Genomic DNA, 16,662 nt, shown 5'->3' on the forward strand with positions numbered 1-16,662 from the left:
GGAATGTGTGGTAGGCTTAATAAAAGAGAATAACATCAGACTGATAAATGTTTGGGACTGCTGGCCACCCTGTACTATTTGGTCCATATTACTGTACATGCTGAGGCTTACTTGGAGTGAATCCCAGGTGGCTTTGTGATGAGTTGGCACCACCTATTCAGTCTAATACTTTTGCTCCATTAATTCTTTTCAGATTCTAACCAGTCTATGCTCTTATGTTTTGTTTTACAGTGCATTCTGCTTCATTAATCAACTGACCACGTTTTCGTCATTTTCAAAAGTTCAAATAAAGCCATCCAGTAAAATGGGTTTGACACTTCCTCACCCATTCATAGTGCCTTTCATGATATGAATTCGTGACAAGTCACATTGATAAATCAAATCTAATGTTCTTCCAATTTGAATAGACGCCTTCACCTTTTATTGGGCTATGGATGTCACATTATAGTTTAAGAGAGGTCATTTGACCAGCAGTGGACCTAGGACACTGAGAAGAGGGCAAAATAGAGGCACAGTGGGTGTAAACAAGAGTGACACGATGTGGACTTGAGTCCAGTACATTTCTTTAAGGATGAGCAATTTTTATATAATACAAGGACCTAGCAGATCATGAAATGACTTATGTGTATGCACTAAAGTCATATACACTAAATTTGGTCAGACTGAAAAATGAGATTGGCATAATGATCAACTTGTTACCTTTGCTGCCTCACAGCTCCAGGAGACTTGATATGAATACCAACCTGTTCACTGGCTGCGTGGAGTTTACATGTTTCCCCTGTGTCCTTGTGTTTTTCTTCTCCACATATTCCAGTGTCTTTCCCATTCCAGAGACAATCCTAGTGACTTTAAACTTGCCCAGTTTTACTGTTCTCTACAAAGGTCTGGTGTGTCATCTGGGGTCTATTGCTGCTTTGCATCCACTTCTACAGTAGAGTTCTTCCTCCTCAGTTGTAGCACTAATATTAATATTTTGAATGCGAGCTACGAGTTAACTCATATCTCATTGAGCCTGTCATATATGAGATATGATATATGAGAAAACCCGTACTTCAGCATATAGCCATGATTGATGCAACCAGCTTTCTAATGATCTTTGCTGCCACCTCTCAGTTACCTACTATGACACTGCCATCAAAGGAAAGACAGAGAATTTTTTTTTTCAGTAGCAGATTGCACAAAATCTATATATATAAAATCCCTATGTGCGTCCAGGTGTCCGTGTGTGGGTGTCTTCTGATGAAGTGCACATGCGCGGGGCACGGTGCGATGCACGATATTACTGTCAGAGAAAGTTAGAGGCGTTTTACGGAAATACAAACCAATATTACTGCGAGAGGAAATTAAAGGTACACAATACAGTGACGCATATTACAGCCACATACAAGCCAGTATTACTGTCAGAGGAGATTAAAGGCATATTACCGACGCGCACGCCTGTATTACCGCCAGAGAAAATTAAAGCTATATTACGGACGTACAAGCCAGCGGACGTACAAGACGGTATCCTTCAATAAGGGCGCGCACAAAAAGGCGAGCCCTTATTCGCCGCGCTCAATTGAGGTCGCCCTTTTGAGGCTCGCCTTTTTGTGCGCGCCCTTATTGAATAGAGCCGTACAAGACAGTATTACTGTCACAGAAAATTAAAGACACACAATACACAGCGGCAGCCCACGAAGAACGGTCAGCTCAGCAAGTAAACATCAACAAAAGAAAGGCTGAAAGAAAGAAAAATACGACCAACAAAAAGAATGAGGTCAAAGTCCCTTGCCATTTAATATAGACTGTTCCTACTAATGTTTATGCACTACTGTTCTAGCGCCCGTTATTGTAACGGGCTAAATGACTAGTAGTATTATAAACAGAGAGTCCATAGTTATGTCATTGCAAAAAAAGAAGTAGAGCTGCTACTGTTTTGAAACAAGTAGATTTATGCATCATCAATATTTTGAAGATAATGATGGTGATCAAGATAGTGACATTCAATTGGATGATTTGCAACCTATTTGCTCTGGTATTGATGTGGATAGCTGGCCCATAGTTGTTTCTTCATTGCAAGGCTTGTCACGACTGACAGGACAGCGCTACATGGACATTCTGCCATCCACTGATAGCATGGTATGCAACAAGAAATGTGTCATAACTGCAGCATGTGTTTCTAAGCTTGTGCTCTACGTGGTGCCAAGCTTCTAGGATTCTCTTTCAAATGAAGACTTTTACATGTTGCTGTTGGAAATAAAGTATTTAACAGTTTCTTTGCATTTTGACATAGTTACTGGTGATAATAAAACCATTGCTTTCTTATACATCTCTTTACACTTTTACGAGTCGTGATAGAGATCATTACTTTCCATAGATTCATAGACATATGTCCTAGTAATAAATGGTACAGCAGCCAATGTGTTAAACAGCTTCTGAGAATGAGTGGATGATGCTCCTTAGAATTGTCTTTCATTAAGGAAAGGTACTGCACAAAACAAAGAAGGTTTCTTTGAGTGTGCTTCCCTAATGCCAGTGATCCATTCTGGCACACATACAGTCTGGTCCATAATTATTTGGACACTGACACAATTTTCATAAATTTGGCTCTGTACGTCACCACAATGGATTTGAAATAAAGCGATCATTATGTGATTGAAGTGTAGACTGTCAACTTTAATTTAAGGGTTTAATAAATATCACGAGCAGTTCAGAAATGACAGACAGGTTTATACATGGTCCCTCTATTTTAATGGGCTCAAAAGTATTTGGACAAACTGAAATAATCATAAATATAATGATCATCTTCAATATTTACACCCAAATAACATATGGGGACCGTGTATAAAAATGGTTGTCATTCCTAAACCGCTCATTCAATATTTTTGGTAAACCCCTTAAAGCTGAAAGTCTACCCTTCAATCACATAATGAACGCTTTATTTCACATCCATTGTGGTGGCATACAGAGCCAAAATTATGAAAATTTAGTCACTGTTCAAATACATATGGACCTGACGACAAAGTACACAGCATGCTGATGAGGTGCACACTGGACATTTTCATCTGAGTCCATGTAAGATACTACTAATTGGAATAAATATGGTCATTGCACAACACACCAAGGCCCCATTGGGGTTAAGACCATAGACTGTAAACCACAAGTATTATGGGTTCAGTCATCCATCTCTAACACGTAGGGTGAATTACTCTACCTGCTTCTGTTTACGTTTTAGGAACATGGAAGCAGTTGTGGTATTATTCAGCCCACATAAATGTTTTTTACCATGGCTGTCCTTAAAAGGGACGTCAGTTAGAGATTTTGTGGGTTGGTTAAATTTGGCAAAACTAGATGACGGATACCCCTGACCACTCCCACCCTCATAAGCTGGAATGGCGCATTAAGGAATGTGGACATTGTAAATCGCTCCAGGAGTCCTCTCGTCTGCCTAAAAACAAAAGCAAAGCCCCCACCCCTCCACCCCGTTTACAGGGAGCTCATTTGTTTCTGTGACAACAAAATATTGATCTGCGATTCTGTTTTCGATTGCCGTCCACGCCTGTTTGTTTTAACAGACCTTTTTTTTCTTTCTTTTTATGTTTTTCTGCTCCCAAATAGCTTTTTGTTTTGGGAATGTCCAAATGAGAGAAAAACTCTTGAAATAAAGCTTGAGGCAAACTTTGATGAGGAGGCCGAGAGTGAATCACTAAAGGCTGCACTTGGAATAGGAGGGTAAACAAGGCCCAGCAGACGCCCCTCTATGTGGAGGGGGCACAACGCACCGCCACTGACTTACCATCTGTGTTAAAAACAGAAAAGAAGCTGAATTAGCGATTAAGCAGAGCCAGATGCTGCTGATAGGTGTGCTCTGTAAGGAGCTTGAAGCGGGGATTTGGCAATGTTAACATGAGCCACAGAAGGATATACTTTTGTAATTGTCGCTGTAATTTTCTTGTTTCCTCTCATGTCAAGTCTGCGTGCCCCTCTGTTGTGATGTGGTGGGTTCCTCCACTTCTGCAAGCTATATTAAGAAGCTGAAAAAAAATCTCCCATTTGGAAGGAGGGGGCTTACCGCAGAAGCGGATTTTGAGCTTCTTATTAAAATCAGAATGACTGGGAGAATTCTTCCTTCTCGCCAGCTGGAGATTACAAGTGCCGCAGGCAAGAACGCAGCCATCAAAGAGGAAATCCGGGCTATGGGAATGAGATGCGAGAGCTTTGGCTATGCTCCAGAAGTGGCGGAGTTTGCAACCGAGGATCTTGTGTATATGGTTTTATATAGTATGGCCTACTCATTGACGGAACTACACTAGAAAAGAAGAGACCCCCAAATCTTAGAGTGTGACCCTGGGCCTTCATCAGGAAAAGTAAACTTTACTTTGTATTGGATCTTCCTCTGGTGAATGCCACTCCAAAGTGATTCACAGGTGCTTTCAAATATTTTGACATTTTGCGCACTGGCAGGCTTGGTGATCACTAAGGGTCTCTCATTGAGTAAGTGGAGGTTGAACCACAAGCACCTTTATCACTAGCAACCCAGTGCTCTTCTCCTACCTCCTCATTTTTGCATCTATAAAGTTTAATGGTTGTAAGAGACTTTGGCCTGCTGCCTAATCTGAAGTATCGCTTTGTATATTTTAGGACATGTTAATACATTGCCTTTAAAAACGATTCACCCCTCTGACAATTTTACATTTAATTATCATGAAGCACTACATTGAATCACAGTGGATTTACTTTGTCTTTCTTGTCAAGTCAGTATATACTGTATATTAGGTTTGTTTTTGTCAGCCATGACAGCCTTGCACATCTGGACACTGCCATGTTTTCCATCTTCTTTGCCCAACTGCTCAAGCTCTGTCAGATGTCATGGGGATGGTGAATGAACAGCCTTTGTCAAGTCCAGCAACACATTCTCTCATTGAGATATGAACTCTGGCTTGACCAGTCCTGTATATTCACATTGTTGTTTTTAAGACAATCCTGTGTAGCTTTTACTTAATGCTTGAGATTGTCTTACTGGAAAACAAAACATCTCCCAAGGCTCATGTTACTTGCAGCCCCATCAAATTTTCCTCCAGCATTCCTCTGGATTTTGTGGCATTCATTTTATCCTTACAGGCCTTCTATGGCGTGCTGCAGAGAAATGACATGTTGCTGCCACCATGCTTGACAGTGGGGATGGTTAATTTTTGGTAATGGGCATTATTTTGCTGTCTATTCTGATGACGAAAAGCTCAGTTTTGTTCTCATCAGACCATAGAACCTTCTTCCAGCTGACTTCACAGTCAAGTGGTGAGACACCTTGTGGCAACCTATTTCTTATGTATAGCTATTTATAGATTTTACATTTTGGTTTAAATAGTTATACTGGAGAAGTTGTCTTGAGCTCTGGAAAATAGTACTGATGATAGAGCTTCAGACAGAGAAACTGGAAGACTGCTACGCAGGTTTTTGCATATCCAAGACATTGCACCGGAGGTTAATGGAGCACTAAATACTTGTGTCGAGCCTGGGTATGAGGAGGCACCCCAGCACAAAGTACCGAGATGCAAGGGAGTGAATAAATTCAGTAAAGTCATTTCAGTGTGAGTAAAGGGCCTGAGAGAAAAAGAGAGAGCAGAGCGATTACCTCCTGAAGAGTAGTCAAGGTTGGAGTGTTCATGGCTGGACATGTACACGCCAGTGTGGGCACAGATTTCAAGGCTTCCTTCCAGGTTACATGATGTTGAGCAGAATACGTGAAGATGCGTTAGGTAATTGGAGGGGGCTCGGTGAGGCATCTGTCAGATCAGAGGGAGGGATTCAGAGGGTATTGTGAAAGCTCATGGAGGGCCAGAGAGCCACAAAGCCAAACATGAACATGCCAGCACTGTCCCGGGTTTAAATAAATGGGTGTTTATTACACAGATACATCACAAAAAGCACCAAAGCACAAGTTATCTCTAATCCACACACCTCACCTCTCCTCCAGTTGAGTGCTGCTCGCCCTCCTGCCAGCTTCGTCTTGCCTAAACAAAGCAATACGCCACCTTTTATTGAGGATCCAGGAGTACTTCCAGTGCCAGGGTTGTTACTCGTTGGAAGCACTTTGGGTCACAGAGAAAGCCCCACATAGCAGGGAGTACATCTCCCTGCAGTGAAGTGAAGTAAGTCTTGTTTATTCCTTAGAGTTCTGAGAGGTGAGGATAATGTAGTGAGCATAGACTTTAGTACAAGTTGATTCATGTTTCTTTGAAGAAGTCCAGTGTCTTCTAGAACAGCTTGCAAATGGGAGAATGGGCAAGGACTGGGTGTGTTTTGTCCTGTGTGTTTTTGATTTAGGTCTGCGATGTCCCTTCAAACAGAATGAATAAGGCAAAGGGAAAAGGACAAGAGTTAGTTTGGCTCTTTTTGGAGTATTTTCTGGGTTTTTTTCTCATCTTTGTTCATACATTTGAGAACTGTCATTTTGCCAAACTTGCTAGTGTCTTTGTTTTTTTTTTTTTTTTACTTACTTCAACATTTTGATATTTATTGATATTGCCTGTTTTTAATAAAGAACTGTCTGTTTTTGCACCCTTTTATCTGCTTTATCCTGTTAGATGCCCCTTGGTTAGAATGCTGAGAGGTATGGGGTGAATATGGGGCATCACAAGTCTCACTCAAATGAGCATTGTGCCAAACTCTAACTCCCCCATAAAGCTGCAACTGGTGAAGCACCGAGGCAGCAGTTGTTGTGTGAACAGTCTCTGCAGTCTTAGCCACTGTAACTTGTAACTCTTCCAGAGTTCTTTTAGTGGCCTCCATCACTTGCCTCCTTCTTGCGGATCACTGACCTGGTCCAGCCTATCAAGCCAGTCATGCACTCTTCAACACTCCCAGCCAATTCCAAGCCAACAGTCCACTGAAACAGACTGTCACTGAAGTCTCAGGATTAGCATCTTTTACTTCTGTTTATTTAGTAGTAACCTTTATTCAGAACAACTTAAAAATGATGACGTGTGCTACAAATGTAAGGCACAGGCAGGAAACAACAGGGAGAGCATGCAGTCTCCACTCAGAAGGATCTCAAGAAGGATTTGAACTGAGAACTAAGTGCAGCGCTATTGAATCACATTAAAGCATTTAATGCACTTTTAAATTTAAATGGTTTATGTTCAGTTTTGTATTAACGTAAAATTTCATTAAGAATTGTGTAAATAGTAAAAGTAAAATCTGCAAACACTTCACCATCTCACACCCTCACTCCAGAAACAGTGGCCAACAGAACATGCTGAGGATTGTTAATAATCCCCTCCCAACACCATCTCCTGTGCCGCAGCCCATCCTGCCCCTTTGCTGGAGTGCATTAGCCGTCAGATGGTTAGCAGCCAAGAACCTCTGGAGACCAGCATTTTTGCAAAGAATTGTAATCTGCCCATTTTTGGTGGTTGTATTCACTCGTTAAATGCAGCTCACTATACACAACTGCTCAGTATGTGTCTTTAGGAGTACAGGAAATTTGATGAAGACATCAGAAAATATAAGGAGAAAACTGGCTGTGCGCAGCAGGGTGGCACAATGTATAACACCATAGCCTCACAGTTCAAACGCCTCAGGCTCCTGGCCCTGCCACTGTCTCTGTAGATTATGCAGGTTCTGCTTGCCTGTGTTCGTTTTCTTCTACAGTCCAAGTAGAATGCCCTCTCACAGTCTTACATGTTACTTTCTGGGAATTGACATCAAATCATCTTCACAAAAGTACTTATTATGTAGGGACTGTATATTAAGACAGAATTTTGTTTAAACACACAGGAAAATTTCAGTATTCTTAGTAAACTTGTGAAAATTCAGATTCAATTGGTTAGACACTTGAAAAAGGCAGTTAAATGTAGAAAAGCGCAAAGTGCTACACATGGGCAAAATTAATGTCAGTTATAAATACAAGATAGGAGAAACTTCCTAAAAGGATTGAGAGTTTATATTGATATAACATTTTCGTCATCTAAACAATGTGCCGAAGCCATTTAAAGAGCAAATAAAATGTTAGATAATGTCATAAAAACTGTTGAATAGAATTGAAGGGACATTATACTTGGACTACATAATGCATTAGTGAGACCACATCTGGAGTATTGTGTGTGGGCCATGAGAATCTGGAACGAGCTACCGAGACATGTAGTTGAAGCAGAAACCTTGACAACCTTGAAGTAGAATCTGTATGAGATACTGGGACCACTTTGCTGCTATCTAAACTAACCTGCATGATGGACTGATTGTTTCCAATTGTTTCTCAAATTTCTTATGTTCTAAGAAAATGCAATTACAATCTGATGAACATAAATTGAACCTAACATTATAAGTCCATTGATAATATTGTTGAACTATGGCTGTGATCCTCCCTTTAGCCATTATATTACCTTACAGCAGCTCCACACAGAAAGATGGATTGTAAGTTTTTTCATTGTGGTAGTTATTGTGAAATAGCAGAGTACAAGCACTGTAGAAATAGTGAGCTTACAGTACTTAGCCTTAACTGTCCTCATAAGTGTATCAAGCATCACATCATTTTTCCCTTGTAGGCATCTGGTACTTTGTCTCTCTTAAGAGATGGCAGCACTGTGAGGTTTTTTAAATTTCTGCAGTCCTTCTGTACCATGTAGTCATCGCTGTTGAGGAGTAAGCTCATGGATATGCAAGTGCATGAGCCTGTGGTGTCCTGCCTTTTGGGCAGACCACAGCTTGTGAGGCCCTAGGATTCTGTGAGCAGCAGTGGAGGATCACAAGAAACAGTCCTGTCTCCTTTTCTCTTCATTCTGCACACCTCAGACGATAAATACAACACCAGGTCATGTCACATGGAGAGATTCTCAGATGACTCTTCACTTATAGGGTGTATTTATTAGAAACTTAACATCAACAAAACCAAAGAAGTGGTTATTGACTTTCACCGCACCAAAGGTCCTTTATGTCCGGTCACTCTTCAGGGAGTGGATGTGCTGATGGTGTACTCCTACAAGTGCTTGGGGCTCCACATCAGTAACGGGCTGAACTGGTCTCATAACATAGAGGAACTATAGAAGAAAGGGTAACCCAGCAGGCTTTATTTTTCCTTAGTCAACTCCTCCTTAGTGTTACATTTATCACTGGAAAATGAGTCAAAAATATTGATTTTTTTTTTTCAGCAAGAACAAAATGTTATTACAAGCAACAGAGACATGTAAATATCAAAACATCAACATAAACACAATAGGACCTGTATGTTGAGTGTCCACTGCTGTACTGATGCAGATTTAGTTCTTGTCCTTTATGTGACATGTTTTAAAACAGTCACCAGGGCACAGCCCAGTGTCTCACTTGGAACAGTAGAACTGTGTTACTTTGCACACTTATATTTTTTCTGTTGCTTGCACATGAGGGAGTGGAAATTGGCTCCCTGATCCACACTATTGTTGCACCCCTCACATGTCCTACAATTCTTTTCAAGGCCATTGCGATTTTCCATGCTGTGGTGTGCTGGGCTGGTACCATCTGTTCAACAGAGGCCCACTAAATCAACAGGCTAAGTAAAAGGGCAGGCTTAGTGCTTGGACACACACTGGACCCCCTTGGAGGTCGTAGCAAAGGAGTAATTTACTCAGAATGTCATTGTGAACAATGCTGATCATCTTCTCTCTGACACACCAACACTGTGGACTTTCAGTCAATGAATTATTCAGCAGTATTGTCTCAAGAAACGCTACTGGGACGCAGTAATACCAACAGCACTACACCTGCATAATGCCTTAATGCGACTGTGACAGCCAAGTCAGATGTTTTCTCTCTTTCTAGTCATTCTAGTGTGTGCGCAGACCTTAGTATGTGTGTGTATTTACTTTATATGTTTTTTTAATGGCATGTCTCAGTGAGTGATTTTTCACCCCAAAAATATAATGGTTCCAGTCAGTTTATCCTGAATCCTGTGGTTTGTACATAATGAGTTACATGACTGAACTCTAAGCTATGAAGTTAAAAGCAACTCCTTTAAGTCACTGTGGTACAGAGATGTTGAGGAGATGCAATGATCTGAGCATTGTGTTTTCTCTGCCAGGTCCTTTCTTTGTATTTTGTCTGTGTTGTGTGGTTCTCTATTTTGCATCTGTGAATGTGCTTTGATAGCACTGACCAACAACGTCACTTTCCTCTTTGAAGCCTGCAGTCTCAACAAGACACATCTCTCGTTCGTCATAACAATCTCTAGCTCTATACCACAGGGTTGGAAGCTTGTGAGTATCCCTGCAATCACCTGAGGCTTCTCCCATGGTTTAATTCCCAAACATAATAGAGACCACCTTTGATTGAGGAGTTTGGCTTTGGAGGCAGTGTTCAGCATAGAGATAAGTCTTAATTTATAAGGCCAGTATTTTCAACGTCTGGCATGAGTTCCAGTTTGTTCTCCACAGGAAAATTCGGCACTGCAACTGACAATCAACCTCAGTTGAGTCCGACTGAGCTACATGGATCACCTGATGTTCACTGGGGAACACCACTCCTCAGCCAGACTCCAAAAGTATCTTCTGGTGTCCCATTTTTTCAGTGTGGTTTAATTACAACATCCAGGAGGTTTATTTTTTTGTCTTGACATCTCTGCTTAGGCCAGCTTGCCATAGGTAACCCTACCAGAAGCACATATCTCCAGACAACATAGCATGGTGGGGACTTGCATTCCTTAATGGTTCCTACAATGAAGATCATATTCCTATGGGGGGTCATGATAATAAGTGTTAATTTAACCATCACAAAGCGTTTCATAAAGTGCACAAGAGGACTTTGGAAGTGTCGTCAGATTCCATTTGTCAGAAGGTCACATGAGATTTGAGGATTTGCAGAGCTGGCTACACTGTTTTCAGACTTCAAATATATTTGTTTTCATGAAAGACATTGACGTGATAAATACCCTTCACAGGGGTGCCAAATGTTCTGATCCCTCATAATGATTTCATTTTTTTTTTATTGTGATAATGGCTATTGGGCACGCAGCTGCATAGCAGCTTTTCTTTTTTATAGTTAATGATCTTTTTATCCTCCTTTTTGGCTCACTGACATCTTTTTTTCTCTTACAGAACCAGCATCCAGAAGCAGAGGAGTTGGTCTTCAGCCACTTTGTGATCTGTAATGACACACACGAGACACTGCGGTTTGGCCAGGTGGACACCGATGAAAATGTGCTGTTGGCAAGTCTTCACTGTCATCAGTACAGCTGGCGCTCACACAAGTCCCCACAGGTACTGGAAGCTCTGCTCTCACTCCGTTTTGTGATGTTTACTTCAACGTGCTCTGTTACCAGTTGTGCAGGTATTAAGTTGACAGGCATAGTCAGCGGCATCTCAAGATGCTTTATAGGAACTGTGCAGTACAATTGTAGAATCATTTCTACACCTGATAATGCCAGCAAAACATGTCAGTCCATCAGGGTCACTCGATCTCCCTAAGCTGGTGCTTTGCAGTTCCTTGTATGAGCCCCAAGATGGGGAGGGGGTAGGGGGCTAGGGAATCGCATGGTCCTAAAACGTTATCCAGTGATCTGGTATACTCACACCTGTAAACATGAATGCTGCAGTGCACAGTGTCCTCTGTAGAAGTTTCCAGGTCTGTTTTGGAGCTTGTCTCACTCTCTGTCAGGGGTTTCCTGTGGGGCTCTGAGTCTCTGTTAGGAAACATCTTGGAAAGTAAATTGCAACCACGGTGACAAATGATCCTGGCCAGCTCCAAATGGGATACTGCAGCCAAACAAGGCGTTAGTCTTTCAGCCACACCAGTTTTTACATGTCAAGGACTTTCATGGCTCTTTATTCTGCTTTTTAACTCTCATATGTGATATATTTTGATATTCATTATTTTTTTGCTGTGTCTGATGATTTTGTAAAATTCTGAACTATGCATGTCAGCATCAAGTGCTCTTTGCTTACGAGCATCTACTAAGCTAATGACTCATTTAACATAGTGCCCACCTCATCCAGGTTATAACTGCTGAAACTGCCTGTTCCAGTGTGGTTAGTTGTGATAAAACAGGAAGCTCTGCAGTTGACCTTCTGATTCAAGGTTATATAAAATCCTGATGCCTTCTGCACTGATTCCGGTATTGGAGCCGTGTAGCACCAGAACAGACATGGTGCTGGTCACAGATGATACCATTACTCATCCAGGCAGTGGTACTGTCCCAGTTAAAATTGGGCCTTGCATTCTCATCAGATTATGGCTGGCATTGGCAGCGTGTTGCAAATCATGTGCTGATTGGAGTTTGTATTTGTCTTGATGGGCACAGCATCAATATTCAGCCCGCCATTGATCCCACAAAGCACCAACACTGACACTGGAACTGGCCGCAGTCAGCTCTGAGATTTGTATTTACACCAGCTCCAGCAGTGTTATTAACATTGGCATCACATAACAGCGTAACAAATAAAAAACATTAGACTCACAGGGTGTCTGGTACCCATGCCAGCACCCGAAATGGCACCAGAACTAACAATGGCAAAGACGATGGTGCCAAATGGCAAATGCAAGTCCACCTCTTAATGTTGTTCTCTCTCTTTCTGTCTTGCAGGCTGTGTTGCCAGCACATAAAGTATTGACAAAGTATTAAAAGATCATGAGAGAAGGAACAGCCAAGTTAAAAATTACAGTAAACCTTGGTTTGCGAGTGTTTTGCAAGATGAGCTAAAAATTTTAATAAATTTTAACTTGATAAACGAGTGAGGTCTTGCAATACAAGTAATACACATAAGCTTTGTCTGCTGAGCGTCACGTGATCACAACTGATCTGATGGTTCTTCTCTCTCTCACTGCGGGATTGTGGGTAATCATCTCCCATGCTCATTCTCAGCCAGTGTGCCTCACTCATTTAGTTAACATCCGTACAAGAGTATACTGTTTACTGTTTACTATAGCATCGTGACCACGTGTGTGTGCTGTGACATGTGAGTCCTTGTCTTGCACCCCAAAACACGAAGCTGAGTCCCAATACTTTAGCAAAACCAGCTTTATTCAGCTTGAAACAGGAACAGCGCGGTTATTTATTGTAGTGGGGTCTGCCACACAGACACAGCAGTCAGGCAGGGTCATGGCCAGGTTAGTGGCCAAGTAATACTGTGCCCTGCACATTTATAATGTTCCTTGTATCACCCATCGACGGCAGGTGCTTATAGCATGACTGCAATCTTTTCGGATTCGCTTTTATGGCGAACTGCTACAGCTCTGGGAGCCTGCGTCTGCTTCGGGACGCTCTTCCATGTGTCGTCCCGTTGGGTGGAATCCCAAAAGAGTTTAGAAACCTTACAGTGCGTAAAGCATTTTTTTTATTTTGTGTCCAAGTGTGGTGACTCTTCAGGGTAAAGCAACTGTCATTGGATAGGTTACGTGTTAAAGTCGCAAAAAAAGAAGAAGATTCCAGTGAGCCAGCAGATAGCAGTGATTCTGTTAGAGTGAAAGTCGACCTACACAATAACCCTCTCGTCTCCCTCACACCAGCCATGATTCTTTTCAAAGGTAAAGTGCAGGTTAATTTGTTTTATGTATTTTACTTTATATTTTGTATTAATCATTTTTACATGGGTTTCCATTATTTCTTATGGGGAAATTCGCTTTGATATATGAGTGCTTTGGATTACAAGCATGTTTCCGGAATGAATTATGCTCACAATCCAAGGTTCCACTGTATTATAAATTAAAATGAATGTCCCTCAACCTAGAACTGGATATACAGAGGCATGTTTGAGATATTGCAATGAAAATAATCTTAAAAGGCAAGATAATGTGCACATAGATCAATGTGTCGCGTCTGTCTCTTTCCTCAGTTCTCCCTAGGTGGCATGTGCCCAAGAGGATGAGGGCACTGTACAGAATATTGACACTGCGCATACAGGACATAGGCATATATACCTCATCTGGCTCTCCCTAACCTACTGGGAGGCACTAAAGCTGATAACTTCCACATTTTGAGCACATCTGCCTTCTCTCTGCATTGTGTAGAGACTTTTGAAAACCTGTAAACCCTCTATGCACTGGCGCATGTTGAAAACAACAAACCAGAGAGTTGAGCAAGAGCGCTGTGGACACAGAGCTGTGATGATCTCATAATCGTTTACATGTCTCTTGCATCAAAATGTCAGCTCAGAGGCATGAAGGTGGACTACTTCTCAGAACTGTCAGATCAAGAAGGCCAGGCATGCTGACTTCATGCTTGTCCAATTATTTCATTTCTGCTGTTCACCCTTACTTGATTGCCTGCCAGATCAGAATGGGAGTGACGAGTGGTGGGTGGGTGTAAGTTAGATGGAGTGATAAATGTGAAATAATCCACCTTCAGCTGCTCTCAAGTGTCTTCTGGACATGAATTCATGTTTAATTGCCTTTTGGTAAAATGCCTGAGCAGGACGAGGCCTTTTTTGAGAAACTGAGAACAAAGCTGCATAAAAGCAGCTGGCTTGCACGCCTCACTGTGTGCAGACCGCCTGCCAGCAGAGTCGCTTCTATTTTACTTTGTTCAGTTACTTTGGCCAAGAAACAAACCATTTGAATGCTGAAACATCCTATAAACACTACAGGTGCCTTCAGATTGTGGTGTGTGAATTTTCCACATTGATGCTGCTGGATTGTTGTCCCTCCCATACCATCTGTGTTCATCACTACACTAAATTTGCATTGCCTAGTTTTTCCAGTATGGAGTCATTCTAAGCTTTATTAGTGACAGAGGACCCCAACTGTGCTTTTTGGGTATGTTATAGCTTGTTGAAAATGCAGCTTTTCCCACACAAATGTGACCAGACTAGTTGGTATATAGAGATGGAGACATTTTTGTTAAAAGTGTAACTGCAGATCCTTGGGTGACATTATCACTGGCTTGACAGTCATTCCTCGGTCCTTGGACTTTCTCTTGTGACAATCAGTACTCGTAACCCTCAAGAATAAGTGATTAGCTGTGCAAATAGCCAGCCCTGACCACTTAGAGCTGCCCACCCGCTCAGCCTCATACTTCATCCTTTGCTTTGAGCATCACCGTCACTCCACACTTCTACCCAGACAGTGACCATTAGTTAATCATGTCTGTTTTCAGGGTACTTCTAAACTACGATGTTTTCATTTAGAAACTGCATTTTTAAACAAAAACAATCCTGTCCACACTAGCGTTTTCACAAAGTTTGCGAAAGTATCTCCTTCTATACTAAAACAATCAAAACCACATATGATGTTGGCGATCACCTGCACTGGACATATACAGATTAATGAAAAACACTTAAAGGGTTTGTAACACCACTTGCTACAGGATTTATTGCAAAATTATTGTAAATTATTTATCTTTTGCGTGTATGTATGCAGCATTCAAACTGTACAAAACACAATTTAGATGTCTATAGGTAAGCAGCTCAACAAGCATCATTGAAAGGAACTCTTCTGTGTCCACTATTTTGGAATATGGTTTTCTTCTGTGAAGGGTAACCAGTCAGAAAATGAGACGTTGTCTTAAGCTGGAGCTAATCAGGTAAGGGCCACGTTAATATGCCTGAACAAATCAGAGCACATTTAGCACCTGTACTTTCAGATGTCTGCGTTTGTACCCATCATATTGTAATGCTGAGCCACTGGATAGTGTTTTCAAAAGTCTCCATTTTCTGAGATTAAAAATGCCAGCATAGTGTGGATGAAAGGCAAAAATTGAGACTCATGTCTGCACTTTCAAACAAAAGCATAGCAGTGTGGATGTGGTCTTAGTTTTGTGCCAAAGGAAGCAAACAGGAGGATACCCTTCAGGTCATAAAGTTTATTTGCTTAGCGAATCTTTTTGTTCCCTCAAGGTGTCACACAGACTTTAAAAAAAAAAAAATCCATTTGAGTCTCCACTTCAGTTTTTAAAAGCTGCTCTGCAGTTTGTCCGAATTTCTTTGACCCTTTGTGTGAAGGTGCACTTCCTTGTCTCTGCTTTGCATTTACTTTCCCTTGGTTATCAGTAAGTGGCCACAACTGCATCCATCCTCTCGTTTTAAAGGCTATTTAATTCAATATTGATGGTGGAGCCTATCATGGAAGCACCTGGTGCAAGGCAGGAATCAGGCCTGGATGTGTCACCAGTCCAGTCCAAGATTGAAAATGTTGAAGAAATGCATTTGGTCCTTATGTAGCCTTCTCAGCTCAAGAATAGAGAGATTTCATTCTGTCAGCCAGTGAAGGACAGAACAGCCAGAGTGTCTTATGTTTTATATTCAGCAATTTTTACAAGACGGCCTAACATTCTTTATGCCTTGTGGATGAGAAATACACATCAACCTAAACCTTGTAATCCTTTTTAGACATTACTCTGCATTGTTCACTTTGTTCTTATTACATTGCACAACATATTGTTTTCAAAAGTTGTGCTTTGTGAAAAAGTTTTGCTGATTGTGATAGCTAAAAACACAGTGAATCTGAAATTATATTTATCACATAGGAATTTGGAGGAACATGAAATAAACTTTTATTGAATTTAGCACGTTTAATCACTTAATGATGATGACACATTGTAGTAGTACAGTTTGCTGCTGATTTTCGTTTGTACAGCACATCTGATGATTCTTGTGTCAATGTCAGACAATCATCGGCCAGCATTGATGGCTTCCACTTGCCCTGATCCAGCCTTTCCATTGTTTCAATGTCCTGGTGAAATCCTTTACCGCATTCATCACTGACTGCACCAGGATTAGCAGAGAG

The 16,662-nt window shown here is 41.4% G+C and overlaps 1 protein-coding gene across 4 annotated transcripts in view; it reads left to right on the forward strand.

Moving 5' to 3' along the window:
- LOC114663785 (intermembrane lipid transfer protein VPS13B-like) overlaps nt 1–16,662 on the forward strand; it is a 908,960-nt gene that overhangs the window by 817,158 nt on the left and 75,140 nt on the right. For all 4 annotated transcript variants that reach the window (XM_051935847.1, XM_051935848.1, XM_051935845.1 and 1 more), the window contains exon 43: nt 11,043–11,204. In XM_051935847.1, coding sequence (XP_051791807.1) covers nt 11,043–11,204 — 162 coding nt within the window. The remainder of the gene's footprint in view (nt 1–11,042; nt 11,205–16,662) is intronic.

Source organism: Erpetoichthys calabaricus, chromosome 13 (assembly GCF_900747795.2).
Source record: "Erpetoichthys calabaricus chromosome 13, fErpCal1.3, whole genome shotgun sequence".
Taxonomy (NCBI): domain Eukaryota; kingdom Metazoa; phylum Chordata; class Cladistia; order Polypteriformes; family Polypteridae; genus Erpetoichthys; species Erpetoichthys calabaricus.